This window comes from Periplaneta americana, chromosome 1 (genome assembly GCF_040183065.1).
Source record: "Periplaneta americana isolate PAMFEO1 chromosome 1, P.americana_PAMFEO1_priV1, whole genome shotgun sequence".
In the NCBI taxonomy this organism is placed as follows: domain Eukaryota; kingdom Metazoa; phylum Arthropoda; class Insecta; order Blattodea; family Blattidae; genus Periplaneta; species Periplaneta americana.
In genome coordinates, this window is record NC_091117.1 from 125,019,808 (window position 1) to 125,035,540 (window position 15,733).

General features: G+C 35.2%; 1 protein-coding gene across 1 annotated transcript in view; it reads left to right on the forward strand.

The window, feature by feature from the left end:
• Dnah3 (dynein heavy chain 3, axonemal) overlaps positions 1–15,733 on the forward strand; it is a 367,976-nt gene that overhangs the window by 308,399 nt on the left and 43,844 nt on the right. Inside the window, exons 60-64 of the mRNA XM_069827040.1 lie at positions 1,854–2,061; positions 2,978–3,228; positions 4,761–4,918; positions 5,747–5,906; positions 7,512–7,700. Of these exons, the coding sequence (XP_069683141.1) occupies positions 1,854–2,061; positions 2,978–3,228; positions 4,761–4,918; positions 5,747–5,906; positions 7,512–7,700 (966 nt within the window). The remainder of the gene's footprint in view (positions 1–1,853; positions 2,062–2,977; positions 3,229–4,760; positions 4,919–5,746; positions 5,907–7,511; positions 7,701–15,733) is intronic.

Sequence of the window (15,733 nt, forward strand, 5' to 3'; positions counted from 1 at the left end):
GGATCTTATAGACATAGAGACAAAATTCAAAATTCTGCTCTTAAAGCTCTAAATCAACTACATGAATGGAATACATCAAATTTGATGACACTCAATTTAAGCAAAAGTAACTACCAAATATTTTCACTCGGTAAAAAAGAAAGAGAATTCAATACCCAATACAATGGCCAACACCTTCCTAGGACTTATGAATCCAAATATCTTGGAGTTATTTTCGATAGTAAGTTAACATGGAGCAACCATTTGAAATACATTTCTGAAAAAGCTCGTAAAAGATTCTCCCTCCTAAAAAGACTAGCAGGAAAGAAATGGATGCTCTAGGAATACTTTGAACACTACATACAAAATGTTTATACAGCCAATGCTGACATACTGCGGAAAAATTTTAATTACTTCACCTTTCATAAACGACATAGAATATGTTCAAAACCAAGCTCTCAGACTCATTACTGGTGGAATCAAAACAACGCCAATAGATTCTATGAGATTCCTCACTAATATTAACAGCATCAAAATGACAATAGAAGAAAAAGCACTGATTCAATATGAAAAACTTATCAGATTACCAGGTAACAATTGGCATTCATACAGTCCTCTTTGTAGATTGAAAACTCAAAAAAGTTTCATATCCAATGTTCAAGAATTAAAACAGAAAATCAATATCCCGAATTTAAAAGAAAACTTACAAATTAAACCAAATCCTTTAACTCTTATTAAATATAGAATATAATCTAAATTTAACAGAAGAAATACTGAAATCAGAAGTAAACACTGAAATGCTGAAACAATTGTCTTTAGAGACAATTAATATTAGGTACCCTCCACAAAACTGGCTTCATTTATACACCGACGGATCCTTGATCTCCAGAGAACAAGGTGCCGGTGCAGGTGTTACGTGCTGTCTCTTCTCACTTTATACATCTCTTGGATATGGAACAACAAGTTTTGATGGTGAAATCATTGCAATAAATGAATGTCTCACGAATCTTCTATGCCACATCAATAAATTTAGGAATGCAGTTATATTGTCAGACTCCAAAGCTGCTATTCTATCAATCGTCTCTAAACACACACCTTCATCTCAAACAGCAGAAATAACTAAAATGCTCTCAATTATTATCACTCAATAAAAGAGTTGTGTTCCAATGAATACCATCCCATTGTGGAATCCTGGGAAACGAGAATGCGGATGCTTTAGCAAAGAAGGGCAGCACTGCTACTTACAGACCTGTTACTAAATCTACGTATTACTCTGTGAAGAGATTTATTAAATCTACATACTTAGACTTCAACAAACAAAATTTGATAACTCAATCCCAAGGGAAAAAATGGAACTCTCTGCATCAAAATCCACAGTTAATTCCCGATTTACCACGAAAATCGTCTGTAGCTGCATTTAGATTGGCAACAGGCCATGATTGTTTGGCCAAACACCTGCATAGAATTGAATATATCAGTCCCCTAACTGCCCATTGTGCAACTCAAACCAAGAAATGGATTCGGAACACCTCAAAATCTGTGCTTCAGTGGCTAGTCATGATAATATCTTTGAAAAATATTGGAGTGCAAGAGGTCAAATGACTTTATTGTCAAACGCCTGGCATTAGAAAACAACAACAACAACATTTTCGCATTTATCGTGATTTCGAAAATCTACCATCTCTAATAATTATTGTCCCAAAGCTCGAAAACAGTCGAGCTCAGTTCTAGATTTCTTGTTTGGAAAGTAAAATGGATTTCTTGTTAATTATACGGATAAATAGTGGAATTATTTTAAACTTTTGATCTTAACTGCATAAATTAATATTGTTATTCGCATTAGTTTAATGTGAAATATATGAAACAATCTGCAGGGCCCAAGAGCAGCAGCAATGATAGATGATGCCATCAAGCGTGGACATTGGGTTGTGTTACAAAACTGTCATCTTGCTGTCAGTTGGATGCCTGAATTAGATCGTATATGTGATGAAGTGATTGTTCCCGAAGCCACACATGAGAAGTTTCGACTGTGGCTGACCAGCTACCCATCTCCTGATTTTCCTGTTTCCATATTACAGAATGGTAAATATCTGAATCTGTTGAAAAACATAAAAAGTTATAAAGAAATTTAAGACATCAATTAATTGGCCTATTATTCAACATCCTATTTTGATGATACCAGTAATTAAAATATAAATCAAGATGATGCATTTGCTTTGCACAACATTTATACCATAGAACAGGGATGGGAAACTCGTATTGTAAATAGAGAAGTCTGCATAAGGACAACTAAGGTAAGGGGAGAGGCTGTTTCCCTGCCCTGCCATAGAATATGCAAGAAACTTAGCTCATTATTCTAGTTCGTCCATATTGCTTAATATATGGTGAGTTATTGTCTTGAGTTTCTAGCAAGAGAGGTTATTATAGGCCATTCATTATCTCATGAAACCAACCTGCACATAAGGGGAGGAAGAAGATAGACTGAGAAGCTTCCCTCCCTCACTACACTTCAACTTGCAGCTATAGCTTACTCACTTACCTCAACCATAAGATTCTTACTGTAAGCTACGGGACACTCATGCATTTGGTTTCATGAAATAACGAATGACCTATAAAGATTTGTACGACCAAGTAAACAAATCTTCATTCTCAACAGAAATGTTGAAGGACTAGCTTCCTACTTTAAATGAGGGACTTTATATTGATCGTCTTCGTACTAAATGTTGTTAGAATGAAATTAATTATTTCTATTCATGAACATCTATCAATTAAATTTTGGAATATGGAATTGCTTGTAATATTCGGAATTTTTCAGGGTTGTTTTGAAATATTTGTGTAAATGTATTTAGTCTTTATTTTTTATTGAACTCCAAATTACATCAATTTAGAAGGTGCATGATTGTTTTTGATCGAATTTAATACCAGTACAAGTATTTTTGTTTTTATCTTATAACACTATAAGTTAGTTATTAAACTTATATCTTTTTTTCCCTTCTAGGAGTGAAAATGACTAATGAAGCACCAAAAGGTCTAAAGAACAATCTTCTTCGTTCTTATTTAACAGATCCAATTTCTGACCCAGATTTCTTCAATGCTTGTTCAAAACTCAGAGAATGGCAGAATCTCCTATTCAGTTTGTGTTTCTTCCATGCTGTAGTGCAAGAACGTCGTCAGTTTGGGCCATTGGGTTGGAATATTCCTTATGAATTTAATGAATCTGACTTAAGAATCAGTGTGATGCAGTTACAGGTGAAGTATAAGACATCTGCTTACAGAACACAACATTGAAAGGATTTGGAATTTAAAAATAGTATTATATGACTCTGAAAATTCAATATAGTTATTAAAAAGAAAATAATATTAAGATATATCTTTAATTTCCAATGACTTAACAATTTTTATCAGTGAATATGTATGTATATGAACAAAACAATACACCTGTGGGTCCCTTCGGCAGCCCTCACCAAAAGATAGTTTATAGATTGCTTATAATCGGTGTGATGAAAAGAATTTCGGAAAATGAACGTTTTTATTTTTTTGTTAAGTATGTTAACAATTAGAAACAAAAAGAGTTTGTCTTTTTTAAAATGAGTAGGCCCATAATCATTTGGAAACACAAAAACAACATTTTCGTGAAAAAGTCTTCTATTATGCCTAGGCTTATCTCTGCCATAAGCTTTATGAAATGAGTTCTGTGAACTATGCTCTGAGAAGTTATGTTCTAATGGGAGATAAATTGCTCGACATTTTGGGTAGGACACTTTAGTATCTTTCCACGTCAATAAGGAAACTAGTGCAAGAAACTAACAGCTCTATCTTTACAATGCTTCAGGCAGTTAAAAAAAAAAAGCTATCTGTCCAAGTGAGTTACGATATCAGTCTTGCATAGGATAAAATTTACATGCAAGTATGGAATCCGTTGTGAATGGTTTTAAAAATGCATTAATTGCCCTGAAATTTGCGTACCGAACAGAACACTTTACACTAATGGAATTACAAATCATCTTTCTGACTACTGGTATGTAAATACTCAAGAGTATAATATGTGTTTTGAAAAAGAATAATTTCGCAGAAACTTTGGCATTCACAATTCCCCAATGTGATACTCTCCTCGTCACCATTATTTCCTTTGGGAGTGCTGCCAAGTTTATCAATACAACCCAAAAATAATTTATTATTTAAGGAATGCAGTTTTGTAAAGTGTAGGGAAGAAATGTGAATGTGTTGAACTTCGTTTTCAGCTTCTGATAAACATTTTCAGCATCACCTATGAAGATATTGAGTGAAGGGCAAAACATATTTATTTATAAAAGTCTGATTATATCTGCGCTGACCCATTCAGTAGACTAGACCAGACAAAGTGATGCCAACCTGATATCTTGTTTCCAGGTCTCTACTGTGGAAGGATTTTACTAGTGGTGTATGTGCATGTGTGTGAGCCTCTATGGGTGTGCATGTGTGCGTGTGAAATTTATTCCATGAAGAAGTTATTCCAATTAAGTTAATTATCAACAATAAGCATAGTTTCTCGAAGGGCACTTTATATATTCAATCATTTAATGATATATTTAACAGTTTTTGCATCTTTGCTTGAACAAAATAAACCGATTGAAAAGTGTCTGTGTCTTGAAAGGTGTGATGATAATTAAGACATATACACAAAAGTAATTGGTTGTAGTTTTTTTTTTTCAAATTCGATTTCTTTTTGTTATAATTTTCAAGTATGCTAATAATACTGTATACTATATATCAGAGGATGAATTTGTTTGTACATTTTATAGATGTTCTTGAATGAATATGAAGATGTTCCATTTGATGCACTCACTTACTTGACTGGAGAATGCAACTATGGTGGTCGAGTAACTGATGACAAAGACAGACGACTTTTACTGTCTCTCTTATCTATATATTACAATAAGGATGTAATATATACACACAGGTAATTTTATCATTTTTAATTTGAATCCCTGGAAATGACATCAATTTCTTGCTTTTCCATGGGGTAGACAATTATAAAACCTACTATGTCCCTCATGCAGTCAACATATCTAATGAGTGCAACCATCTCCATAACTGCTCAGTTCTAAAAAATACTTCACTTATTAATGATACTGTGAAACCAGGAAACATCAGCCTATGTAAACTTTTTCATCTATTTCTTATATTTACTTGAGCTATTTAATATGGATTTCAGTTTGAATAATGATAATGTCAGGCTTCCTATACTTCATTACAAAATTTAAAAGGATGATGATGATGATGATGATGATGATGGTGGTGGTGATGGTGATGTTGATGATCAATAAGACTAAGAATTGACCTGCAAGACTATGTGAGATCAAAGTTTTATTGGTTATTTATAAGACTGCACTTTATTTCCTAGCATTTTATAAAATGAATTTTTTTCATGGTCATATTTCACAGAATTTAGATACCAGTAATATAATTTAAAAAAATGCTGCATTTTTTTAAAATAATACACAAGAACATACCGGTATTCACATCCAAAAAAATTAGTGGTTAGATTTAAAAATGAATAATATTGATAAATGATATTTGATATGAATAACATAGTTTGAATAAAATGTAGTATTTTATATTCTTCCATGTAAAATTATTCATTTTCTTCTCTATTGAAACACAGAACAACTACGGTATCTGATATGTTATTACTTCTTAAGGAGATAAAATAGAATCAATTATGTTAGGTACTGTAAATATGGTACCAATATGTAATGAATATCTATCTAATTATCTTTTATGCCAGATATCCTCTCTCACAAAGTGGGGATTACTACATACCAGAAGATAACGACCAGAAAGGTGCCGTGCAATACATCAAAACTCTTCCACTGCAGACTTTGCCTGAAGTATTCGGTTTGCATGACAATGCAGACATTACTAAAGACAATAAAGAAGCTTTACAGGTATGTACCACAATTTCTTGTCTGAAATAAGTCACTTCTCATTTAGAGATAATGTGAAATATGTAGAATGATACTAAACCCATGTACAAATATCGAATACATTTCGATTGCTTCCAAGTCAACATGACACTCTTGTTGTTTTATCGTTGTTCTGTATAATGCAGAGACTGTATTGCCATATTTTTTTTTTTTTTTTAATTATGTTGAATCTCTGTAAAGGACTTAAGAAATATTGTCTCTAGAATTTATAGAAATAAAATATTGGTGCATTCTTACCAAATCATTGTACATGAGATGTGTTAAAAACCCTATCAGTCTTCTGTTATAATTTATACTTGCACTCTTAAATAAAAGTGAATCAGCATCATACAACGTAATTCCCTTTAATGATACATCCTCAGAAATAATGAGAATCAGTAGATTGAAAGTACATGAATGGAGTTAATACATGTTCTTAAGTATTATCTAAGTACTCAAACATGAGAAACAGAACATACATTTGATTAATATATAATTAATCCATGTTGAATCTTTCGTACACTACTTTTAACACTTGAATATAAATAATTGATTAAATGGCTATGATATGCCGAACACATAACTAATGCCAATCACACATACAATAATATAAATACAGACATGGAAATCCTACACATACAACCCAAAAACCAAAAACTCAACACACTAGAACAATATGAAATATACAGGCATACTAAAACACATCCTAATCAAATACTCAACACACAGATCAGTTTCAGAACACACACACACTATTTGACACAACTCTTCATCACACAAACGCACCCACACAACAGGCAGCGAAGTTGAAATGACACCAAGACACAAAAGGCTCTGAGAATGGTGTGAAGTAGCACCGAAACAGCTGTAAGCTGCACATGCTTACATAATTAACACGAGTAAGGTCGCCATGTAATCAATTATTTATATAATTAATGGCATGAATTAATAATTGAAATAAATCCAAAGGTTAGAAATGAAGAGGAAGACACTGAAAAGACTACTGGATGAAGCCGAACCAAACCTATTAATGTCTAATTCGTGATTTATGTTGACAATGATGATGATGATGATGATGATGATAATGATTATGAGTCCTGCGCTGTGCCATCGTAGTCTAAGGCATCCTGCCTAGGACTCTCATTACGGAATGCGCGCTGGTTCGAATCCTCATGGGAGAAGAAATTTTCTCATGAAATTTCGGCCAGTATATGGGACTGATGCCCACCCAGTAACGTGATGTCTTGGGGAGCTACGTCAGGTAGCGAAATCCAGTTACGAAAGTCAGCAAAAATAGCTGGGGGAATCATCGTGCTAACCATATGATATCTCCATTCTGGTTGGATGATCATCCATCTCTGCTTCGGCATGTGGATGTGAGGCCAGAAGCCAGCTTGTCAGTCATGGTCCTTCGTGGGCTGTCATGTCTCGAATTTAATGATGATGGTGGTGGTGGTGGTGGTGGTGGTGGTGGTGGTGGTGGTGGTGGTGGTGGTTGTTGTAGTGATGATGGTGGTGAATTAGCTTATTGTTATTATGTAACCTGATAAATCTATGTTACTCTAATATCCTTTCATCTCAACACAGTTACTAAATGGTGTTCTTCTGACACAAACACAAATTACTGGAGGTGGAGGTGTTGGTGAAACAGATGAAATGATCATCGAATTGGCTGCAGATATCCTAGGAAAGTTTCCACTACCATTTGACGTTGAAGCAGTTTCTGAACGATATCCTGTGATGTACACCAATTCAATGAACACTGTGTTAAGACAGGTGAGATATCAGAGAAGTTTAATTAGCAAAATAGATAATGTTAAAACTCAGTGTTGTTCAGATATCAATAAAACATCTTTCTGCTCAATACATTACTGATGTGTTTGCATATTTTTGGCTTACGTCAGTCAATTAGTCACAGAGGAAATTACTGAATAGGCGATTTTTTTTTCTTCTTGTATTTTGATCAGTCACCTCTCTTACCATTGCAGGAATGCTGTGATTATACATTTGAAAGCCAATAAGAAGTAATTAATCCATGAACTACAGTATAACTTATGATAAGAAACCAACGAATTACAGAAAATATTTTAATTCTTCAAGTCCATGCCATATTTCTTAAAGGAACTCCTTCATTTTTCTGACTTAACAACATTAGTATAGATTGGTACTTCACACTAATCCTTTTTCAGCTTCATGATATTTCAACATTCATATTCTGTTTGAAATCAAGACAGGAAGGCCAAAAAATGGTAGGCTACTTCACGTTAATCTTTTTCCGGCCTCGTAATATTTCAATTGTAAATTTGTTTTTCAGGAAAGCAGTTGGCTTCTTTGTAACATCTCTAGATATATTAGTCAATTAAGATTTCTGAACCCTTACAGTTCGGGATGTTGAACAATTCCATTATTGAAATATAGGCACATGCAGGATGAAATTAATTATGATATGATTATGACCAACAAAATTAAATTTTAACGTGGGAGAGAGACAGGGCCCATAATTTTCTCTGGGACCCTCTCATTCAGGCACAGGTTTGTATTATGTGCTGTAAATCTCCAACAGAGTGCCCCGGCTTCACTTCCCTTTCAATAAAGAACATGTTAAGAATTTTATAACCCATAAAAATTTTCCACTTCAGCAAGGTTCGAACTTCGAAGAACAGATTACATACAAAATTATAGGATGAGATAATGAGTGTGATACACACAACAATAGATAACATCAAAACAAAACAGCATGGTATGGTCATGACAGACTACCGAAGAGAATTTATTTGGATACCTCAAAGGAAAAGAAGCAAAGGAAGATCCAGGAAGAGTTGGAGAAAGGGAATGCAGGAGGAGATGAGAGAGATCTACTGAAAGAACTGTGAAGTAATGGAGCAATGGCGTTTAGGAATCGGAAGACATTTTAGAACATCAATGGTGATTAAATTTAATTTCAATATACATTATTAATCCTCTGATTGAGGTTCTGACTGACATGTACATACATCTCTTATCACTTGACGATATGTGTCAGAGCAAGAACAATTGTTTGTATGCATCTGCAGTCTGATTAGTGTAATATATAGCTAGTCGGCAGTGTATGCAATGGAGGGGAAAAGGAACTGGTCACCTTACCTGATTATCTCCTGGCCTAGTTGTCTCATAAGTGTGCCTTCTTGGTATCACTTGTGGGGTTCAGACCTGTCTTCGGACAGTTGACTAAATAACAACAACATATAATATTAAATGTCAACATAAATTATTGTTTCAGAATGCAGTCTCGAAAGAGTAAAAATTAGAAAATATTCAAACTACATTAACTGTATTTTATTTAGCAGACAAACTTCAAAATGTAGACAGAATTCAGAGTCAAGAAGAAAATGTTTATGTAACATACTGAGCTTTTATATAATTAATAAAATGACCTAGGAATTATGAGAGTCTGTACATTAAAAGTAGGGACACACTAATACTGTCACATATCATGAGCTCACGCCAAGCTGAGCAAGCAAGGAGGAAGAATTTATGATGACCCATGATGTTATGTGAGACTGGAAGTACACCATTCTCACATCACACGTCATCATATGACTATCCATATACAGTAGCCATGGCGTACTACAATATATCTAGTATCTGAAGTTCATTGGATTCTGATGACGGAACTCCTAACTGCCTGTGCTATTCTGTAGCCATGAATACTTACTTACTTACAAATGACTTTTAAGGAACCCGAATGTTCATTGCCGCCCTCACATAAGCCCACCATCGGTCCCTATCCTGTGCAAGATTAATCCAGTCTCTATCATCATATCCCACCTCCCTCAAATCCATTTTAATATTATCCTCCCATCTACGTCTCGGCCTCCCTAAAGGTCTTTTTCCCTCCGGTCTCCCAACTAACACTCTATATGCATTTCTGGATTTGCCCATACGTGCTACATGCCCTGCCCATCTCAAACGTCTGGATTTAATGTTCCTAATTATGTCAGGTGAAGAATACAATGCGTGCAGTTCTGCGTTGTGTAACTTTCTCCATTCTCCTGTAACTTCATCCCGCTTAGCCCCAAATATTTTCCTAAGCATCTTATTCTCAAACACCCTTAACCTATGTTCCTCTCTCAGAGTGAGAGTCCAAGTTTTACAACCATACAGAACAACCTGTAATATAACTGTTTTATAAATTCTAATTTTCAGATTTTTGGACAGCAGACTGGATGATAAGAGCTTCTCAACCGAATAATAACACGCATTTCCCATATTTATTCTGCGTTTAATTTCCTCCCGAGTGTCATTTATATTTGTTACTGTTGCTCCAAGATATTTGAATTTTTCTACCTCTTCGAAGGATAAATCTCCAATTTTTATATTTCCATTTCGTACAATATTCTGGTCACGAGACATAATCATATACTTTGTCTTTTCGGGATTTACTTCCAAACCGATTGCTTTACTTGCTTCAAGTAAAATTTCCGTGTTTTCCCTAATCGTTTGTGGATTTTCTCCTAACATATTCACATCATCCGCATAGACAAGAAGCTGATGTAACCCTTTCAATTCCAAACCCTGCCTGTTATCCTGAACTTTCCTAATGGCATATTCTAAAGCGAAGTTAAAAAGTAAAGGTGATAGTGCATCTCCCTGCTTTAGCCCGCAGTGAATTGGAAAAGCATCAGATAGAAACTGACCTATACGGACTCTGCTGTATGTTTCACTGAGACACATTTTAATTAATCGAACTAGTTTCTTGGGAATACCAAATTCAATAAGAATATCATATAATACTTCCCTCTTTTACCGAATCATATGCCTTTTTGAAATCTATGAATAACTGATGTACTGTACCCTTATACTCCCATTTTTTCTCCATTATCTGTCGAATACATAAAATCTGATCAATAGTCGATCTATTATGCTGAAAACCGCACTGATGATACCCAATAATTTTATCTACATACGGAGTTAATCTTCTCAAAAGAATATTGGACAAAATTTTGTACGACATCAACAAAAGTGTCCACACCTGTGGAGTAATGGTCAGCACATCTGGCCGCGAAACTAGGTGGCCCGGGTTCGAATCCCGGTCGGGGCAAGTTACCTGGTTGAGGTTTTTTCCGGGGTTTTCCCTCAACCCAATACGAGCAAATGCTGGGTAACTTTCGGTGCTGGACCCCGGATTCATTTCACCGGCATTATCACCTTCATTTCATTCAGATGCTAAATAACCTAGATGTTGATACAGCGTCGTAAAATAACCCAATAATATAAATCAACAAAAGTGATATTCCTCGAAAGTTACCACAGTTGGTTTTGTCCCCCTTTTTAAAAATAGGTACAATTATGGACTCCTTCCATTGTTCTGGTACAATTTCCTTTTCCCAAATAGCAAGTACAAGTTTATAAATTTCGCTATATAATGCACTTCCACCCTCTTGTATTAATTCTGCTTGAATTTGATCGATACCTGGAGACTTGTACTTTTTCAGATTTTCTATCGCAATTTCGACTTCTGAAAGCGTGGGTTCGGGTATAAATGGCTCAGCAGTTTGTATTTCAATTTCGTCCCGATCATTTCTATTTGGCCTATGCACATTTAGTAGTTGCGCAAAATAGTTTTTCCATCTGTTTAGGATTGATGGAGAGTCTGCAAGCAAGTCACCATTCTCATCCTTGATCACTTTTACCCTTGGCTGATATCCGTTCTTAAATTCCTTTATACCCTTATATAAAGCTCGAATGTTTTTATTCTTACTATTTGCTTCTACCTCATTCAGTTTTTCCTTCAAGTAATCTCTCTTTTTATTCCTAAGTGTACGACTTGCTTCCCATCTTTCATTGAAATAATTATCTCTATTCTCCTCAACTGGATCCTGTAAGAATTTCAATTTTGCCTGTTTCCTTCTTTCTACTACCATTGCAACAATCTTCATCAAACCACGGTTTCTTTTTCTTAGTTTCATAATAACCTGTGCTCTGCTCAGCTGCAATTTTGATACTATCTCTGATATTTTTCCACACGCTATTAACATCTAATTCTTTCTCAACTTCGTCGGAACTTTCTAAAGTGGCAAACCTATTCGAAATTTCGACCTGATAATTTTGCTTAGCTTCCTCGTCCTTTAATTTCAAAATATTGAATTTAGTAATATTAACTTGTTGCTCTACTCGCTTGGCTACTGATAATCTTTCTCTTAATTCTCCAATCACCAAATAATGGTCAGAATTACAGTCTACACCCCTGAAAGTTCGAATATCTACTATACTAGTATGTCTCCGTTTATCTATCAAGATGTGATCTATTTGGTTGTGTGTCAATCCATCTGGAGAAGTCCAAGTATATTTATGTATATCCTTATGGGGGAATGTTGTACTTTTGACAATTAAATTTTTCGATGTGGCAAAGTTGACTAATCTAACTCCATTGTCACTACTAATTGCGTGTAGGCTCTCTTTTCCAATAGTTGGTCTAAAAATATCCTCCCGTCCTACTTTAGCGTTGAAATCCCCCAATAAAATTTTCATGTGATATCTAGGTAACTGATCAAAAGTATGTTCCAATTCCTCATAGAAGCTATCCTTTATATGGTCGTCTTTCTCTTCTGTAGGGGCGTGAGCATTTATAACTATAATGTCGCACCATCTACCCTTAAGTACTAAATATGATAACCTGTCACTGATAAATTCGACCTTTTTTACTGCTGATTTTATTCTTTTATGAACAAAGAATCCTGTTCCTAATTGGTAATTATTGTTTCCTTCCCCATAATACAACAAGTAATCTCCTATTTGTGATATGCCATTCCCATCTAACCTAACCTCTTGTACTCCCACGAAGTCAATTCTATATCTAGCGAGTTCTTTTGCTACTAGTGTTACCCCTCCTGTTCTATAAAGACTAGTTACGTTCCAAGTGCCAAATCTCAAAACCTTATTCCTTTGCTGTGGTCGTGCCAGAGAATCAGTCCTATTCCGAGGCTTATTGTAGGGATTCGTAACAAGCTGTTTTTTACGGTGATGGGTTGTTAGCCCTTCGCCCAACCCCCAAGCTGGAGGACCACCTCTTATCGGCTGTCCACGACTGCTTATTCAATATATTCGCAGCTACCCTGCATATCTGGAGGCTGTCTCCTCTATCTGCAATCTGAGGACGCGCCATGCCGTGGTGATAAGGGACCCACAATACATGGAGCCATGAATACTATCAGTCGAAAAATACAGGTGCAGAAAAAAGTTTTTAGAAGGAAGGAAAGCATTCATTTTAATATTTAATAGAGGGAAAGCAGAAAGATTTCAAATGTACTTCAAGATGAATAGGGAAGAATTCAATTTCTTGCAAAATAAAAAAAGAAATTGTTGGCCAAACTACACAATTTCGCAAACGCAATCTGAACTGAGCAGAAGTGGTAGGTATTCACTAGAAATTAGAGGAGAGCTAAAAATGAGAAAGAGTTATTTGCGCGGATTTTTAATTATTGTATTTATTTATTAGGCCTATTATTGTTATCATTATTAGACTACCAGCACACAAAGAATATTTAATTATAGACCTCTTGAGAGTCTGTATAGGCCAGTTTCTGTCGGATGCTTTTCCAATTCACTGCAGGCTAAAGTAAAAAGATGCATTGTCACCTTTACTTTTTTTAACTTTGGGATGCAACATTTTAAGGAGCTGATTTGAACCATTTTCTTGAAGGACACCATGTTTTTAAGAGTTAGCGGTTGTACTGTCCTTTCTCAACCCCCTATATGAAAGGAGGACCACACAATCTGATTACAAAGCTCCAGAAATTAGGCATAAAATCCAATATGTTAAGATGGATATCTGAGTTCATCACCCAAAGATTTTGTTCTACAACTTATGGATCAGCAAGTTCTAAATATAAACAAACTCACTTGGGCTTACCTCAAGGTGCAGTATTAAGCACAACACTATTCAACATATATATTAACGACCTACCACAAGAGCTGGAAAAACATGACACTAAAACAGCACTCTTTGCTGATGATTTGGTTATTTGGACGTCACATAAATCCAACGCAGTAGAGAAACTTCAAAATTCCATCCAGTCATCGTTAGTAGCACTTGAAATTTGGTGTTCAAATAATATGATGTCAGTGAACACAGAAAAAACAAACTTTCAACTCTTCTCATTAAGAAAGAAACCAGTGAAAATAAATCTAAACTATAGAAATGATAAGTTACAAAGAACTGAAAATGCAAAATACCTGGGTATACATTTCGACAATAAGCTCACATGGAGATATCACATTGAACAGATCAGCACAAAGGCAACAAATCGTTTTAAATTACTAAAAATACTGGCAGGAACGAAATGGGGTAGCTCAAGGAGTACACTCAACACAACCTACAACACATACATAAAGCCTATCTCAACGTACTGTGGTGAAGCACTAATAACCTCATCAACCACAAATAAACAGATATTAGAACGCACTCAAAACCAAGCTTTACGTCTCATCACTGGTGCAATCAAAACTACTCCAATTGAAGCCATGCAAATAATCACATTTAATAAACTAGTTGTAACAGATCTTGAAACACAAGCCCTTTTAACCTATGAAAAATTAAGAAGGCTTCCAAATTGGGATAAATGGAGTAAATACAAAGATTCTAAATTTACATTGAGGACCCAAAACGGATACATACAAGAGGTAGAAAAGCTTAAACAAAATCTAGAAATACCAAGTGAAAAGGAAAACTTGCTGTCTCGATATAATCCACTTAATAACTTCAAAGTAGATTGCTGCCTTGATCTTGATGAAGTCTTCAACAAAAAAGATATAAATCCAGAAATAGCAAAAGCCATTGCCCTACAAACAATTAATAGAAATATCCACAGTAGGACTGGTTGTACATTTACACTGATGGATCTCTCATGGATCAAAATGAAGGAGCTGGAGCAGGAGCTACTTGCCAATACTTTTCTCTTTATAAAAATGTTGGCAAGTACACAACAAATTTTGATGGCGAAGTTGAAGCCATTTATACATCACTTCAAAATGTATTTGTTTGGCTAAACCAGTGCAAAAACATAGTCATCCTGTCTGACTCCAAAGCTGCAATCCAGTCCATCAGCTCAACTACATCCCCTAAAATGGAAAAAGTAAAAGAAATTCATTGCATGGTAAAACAAATTCAAAAATGCTAAATAAAAAAGTGGTCTTCCAATGGATCCCGGCCCACTGCGGACTGAACGGTAACGAGAAAGCAGATATGTTAGCAAAGAAAGGAACTTATATCAACTTAAAAACAAATTTCAAGTTCCCATATGAATCAATAAAGCGAGTCATAAAAAGAATACGTTACAGCGAACAGGCAAAACATCAAAATTCAAAATGGAAAGAATCATTCAAAGATCCAAAACTAATTCCTGATCTACCTCGAAAATCTGCCGTGGCCATGTTTAGATTGATTACTGGTCATGATTGCCTCAGTAAACACCTTCATCGTATTGGAGTACTGAATTCACCTAAATGCTTACTGTGCACCAGAGAAGAGGACATGGAGATGGAGCACCTGTCTAATTGTGAAACTCTTAGGACAATTGTGGACCTTCCATCAAAATATTGGGAAGCAAGAAGGATGATGACTTCATTGTTAAATCCAGAGCATTAGATACACACACACACACACACACACACACACACACACACACACTTTTTTAACTTTGCTCTAGAATATGTCATTAGGAAAGTGCAGAATAACAGAGAGGGTTTGGAATTGAATGGGTTACATCAGCTGCTGATATGTACGATTTACCACTTCTGGGTAAACATCATGACGAGGGAGTGCTGAAAGA